Below are 3870 nucleotides of genomic sequence, written 5' to 3'. Positions count from 1 at the left end.
CCTCTGAGGTCCTCTAAGTCTAAATCGTTTAATATATTGGCCAAGATATCAAATTCCACTAAAGACTCAATTTCCTCTGAGGCTAATACGACAACATCTATTTTTCAGACTTCATTTTAAATACATATACTTCTCATATCTAATCATCATGAATGACCTGTTAGTTGTGGTTCTTAAACAAAGAATGTACTTTTAGAATCAGAGAATCTACAAGCAGGTTACAATAATTCATATCATAAAATAGTTGTTCCCTCCACTCATTCTTATTGTCCACACTGCTCATTAAATACTTGCATTTTTTATATTTTTACCCATGTATAGAATTTGGTGGAACAAGTGGAAATATGGAACTTTGGAACAAAAGCAAAGGCACAGAGTTTCTACTCCTTGGAATCTCAGACATCCAGGAACTAAATCCATCTCTGTTTCTGGTGTTCCTTCTCATGTATCTTCTCACTTTGTTTGGAAACCTTCTTATAATATCGGTGATATGCCTGAGCCCCCTTCTGCATAACCCCATGTACTTTTTCCTCTGCAATTTCTCGTTCCTGGATATCTTTTACTCTTCTGTCACTCAGCCCAAGCTCCTCTCTTTGCTGTTGAAAGGTCATGGCATCATCTCTTTCTCTGAATGTATCACACAGCTCTATATTTTTATGTCGTTGGCATGTACAGAATTTGTCTCCTTAACAGCGATGGCATATGACCGCTATGTGGCCATCTGCAAGCCTTTACACTACCCAGTGTTAATGAATACGAAAATCTGTCTCCTGCTGACCACCTCATGTTGGTTGATTGGCTTCCTGGATCCATTAGCTCACACTGTGGTCATATCTCAATTGCCTTTCTGCAGGCCACGCATTATCAATCATTTTTATTGTGACCTCACCGTGTTATTAAATCTATCTTGCGTGGACAAGCTATTCATTGAAATAATGACTTATGTGGTTGGCTCAGTGGTAGCCCTCCCAGCCTTCATGCTTACCCTGGCTTCCTATGTCTTTATAATCTCTACGATTCTCAAAATTAATTCTGCGTCAGGAAGACATAAGGCCTTTTCCACTTGTGGATCCCACCTCACCGTTGTCATCTTGTTTTACAGCACTGTTCTGGTTATGCATATGAGACCTTCATCCCAGTACTTGCTCAACCAAGATAAGCCGCTGTCTATCTTGTATACAGCTATCATTCCAATGCTAAATCCTCTTATATACAGTCTCAGAAATAAAGATGTGAAAAAATCTGTACAAAAGATCATCAGCTATAAATGACTTTATTCAAAAAGTATTTATTTTTGGTAATTTTTTATAACTTTGATGAAAATAAAGTGTTACTTATTGCTGTTAATTTGTGATAGCACTTACTCTCCCATTCTACATAGTCCCCTATTAACATTCTAGAATAGACAATCCACAAGACTTGGCTAGGTTTTATTTTTTTCACAAAATACATCATATACTTTTGAGAGAGAGTGTTAGTACTGGAAAGTTCCATCTAGAAAATAATAATTTTCACATTCACATTTTGGACTTCCTTTCCGTGTGACCAGGTAAAAACTTTCATACATGCTTTCCTATAAGTGTTCTAGTTTTAATCCACGTACATTCTAACTTCATTATTAAAGGGTTCGCATAGGTTGTAGTTGGGACTGGGCCCGGCGTTGCCTCTAGGGGGCCCGACGCAACCCCTGTACCCCCTTCTTCCTGTCTCCTCGTAGAGGTATAAAATTGTTTAGAAAGGGCCCTTCTGACCTGGACCGCACCGAACCACTTCGGAAGGGCTCTTTCTAAACTATTTTGAAAAAAGCACTGGGAGACAAGAAGGTATCAAGGTGCTGCTCGCACACTGTGCGTGAGCAGCCACAGGGAAAGCTATAGGAGCGGTGAGAGGTAAGCAGGGACAGGAGGTGGGATATATGTGTGTGTGTGTGCACGCGCGTGCGCCTGCATGTGTACTTGTGTGTGTGTGAGCATGTGTGTGTACATGCATGTGTACTTGGGTGTGTGTTTTTGAGCATAAATGTGCAATTGTGTGTGATCATGGATGTGGAGTTGTGTATGTGTGATCACGGATGTAGACTTGTGTGTGTGATCATGGATGTGGACTTGTGTGTGTGATCATGGATGTGGACTTGTGTGTGTATATGTGAGCATGGATGTGTAATTGTGTATGTGTATGTGGGGTGAGATGGAGTGTGTGTTAGTGAGTATGTGTGTTTACATATGCTGTATGTTGGAAGGGGGGCAAGGGGCAAGGGGCAAAGAAGGCACAGACCAGTTGTGTGGGGGCAATGATGACACAGACCAGTAGTGCAGTTTTTTGCACCTGGGCCCAGTGGTTTCAAGTTCAAGTAGAATAATAATATCATGGAGAAGAGCATTCAGGAACCAGATGCTGATTAAGGACATACTTCAGGTGTGAAATGTCCTGCTTCATCATACAAAAATAAGTATTGCTCATCTCTAGATGCCCGGATATTTGAATAAAAAGTTACACAATTACAAAGTTGAACTATAGAAACAAGTCAAGTTTAACCTTTCTAAAATGCCCCTAATTGCACTTAAACATTGTGGGGCGAAAGGGAAATTAGTTTATAGGGAAGCCAGTAGGACCACGGCAACAAACTATTTATTTTACAAAATTAAACGCATGCCGTTACAGGTTCTCGAAACAAACCTGTATAACAAATATGTTCTGTTTGCCAAAAATAATTTTTTTTCCAAAATTGCCTTCTGTATCGAAATTAAAGCCATGCCCTACAATTGCTTAATTTGTATTTAAAATTTAATATTTCTTGGTATTGTTCCTATTGGTTTACCATTTCTATTTTAAAGCATTTGCCACCGATGAATATATGAGATGAGAGTTGGTATGAATTGTATGATTATGCTAACATAGTTTCCAAACTGATATTTTACATAGTATTGACAAAATATATATGATTCCTCTGGCCTATGGATTAAGTAAGGAGGACAATTTAAGACTTTTTTTTAACTCAATTAAAAATATTAATTACAAAATGTAAATTATTTCCATATTTCCATTATGTTTTTAAATTTGCCTGGTAACAAGGATTGGTAGGAGCTAAATATTTTTTTGTTTAATAGCTGGATGTATACACTATAACAAAGACGATCAAGAGTCATGACGCACCTAGAATGACCCTCTTAAAAGCATTTTTAACATCTTGGTTTCTCAGACTGTATATTAAAGGGTTAACCACCGGTATTACAGTTGTGTAGAACACGGCAAACAACTTATCTTGTGCAGGTGAGTACATAGAGGATGGTCTCATGTACATAGATATAATTGTCCCGTAAAACAACACAACCAGCGTTAAGTGTGAAGAGCAAGTAGAGAAAGCTTTACGCCTTCCATGCACTGAGCGCATCTTCACAATGCTGAATATGATATAGGCGTAGGAGATCAACGTGAGGAAAAATGGCACAAAACCAAAAAGAACACCTTCGACAAAGGTAATGAGTTCTATTGTGGAAGTATCGCTACAGGACAACTTCATGAGAGCTGTAAGATCACAGAAGAAGTGGTTGATCACATGAGAACCAAGGTACGACAAACGCGATGTTAGGATGGTGTAGGACAAGGTATCAAAAATACCGAAAGCCCAGGGAGCCAATGCAAGTACTATACATACATTTTTATTCATAAGAACGTTATAGCGTAATGGGTAACATATTGCGACGTATCGATCATATGCCATGACTGGGAGAAGGAAGAACTCTGCATTAGTGAAAACAAGGTAAAAATACACCTGGGATATACAGTTTGAGAAGGAAATCATGTAATTCATAGAAGAGTAAATATCCATAACTTGAGGGGCAGTGACGGAGGTGCAGAAAATATCTAGGA

At 38.7% G+C, this 3870-nt stretch overlaps 1 protein-coding gene across 1 annotated transcript; it reads left to right on the top strand.

The window, feature by feature from the left end:
* The first annotated feature begins 344 nt into the window (after positions 1-344).
* On the top strand, positions 345-1271 carry LOC149284724 (olfactory receptor 5AR1-like). Its single transcript, XM_089496342.1, has one exon. It carries the CDS (start codon positions 345-347, stop codon positions 1269-1271), a length of 927 nt encoding a protein of 308 aa, XP_089352468.1.
* The last annotated feature ends 2599 nt before the right edge of the window (positions 1272-3870 follow it).

This window comes from Sceloporus occidentalis, unplaced genomic scaffold (genome assembly GCF_023333645.1).
Source record: "Sceloporus occidentalis isolate IW3139 unplaced genomic scaffold, rSceOcc1.0.p SCAF_89, whole genome shotgun sequence".
Taxonomy (NCBI): Eukaryota; Metazoa; Chordata; class Lepidosauria; order Squamata; family Phrynosomatidae; genus Sceloporus; species Sceloporus occidentalis.
The sequence above is the reverse complement of the archived record's forward strand: the minus strand, read 5'-3'. Positions and strand labels throughout refer to the sequence as shown.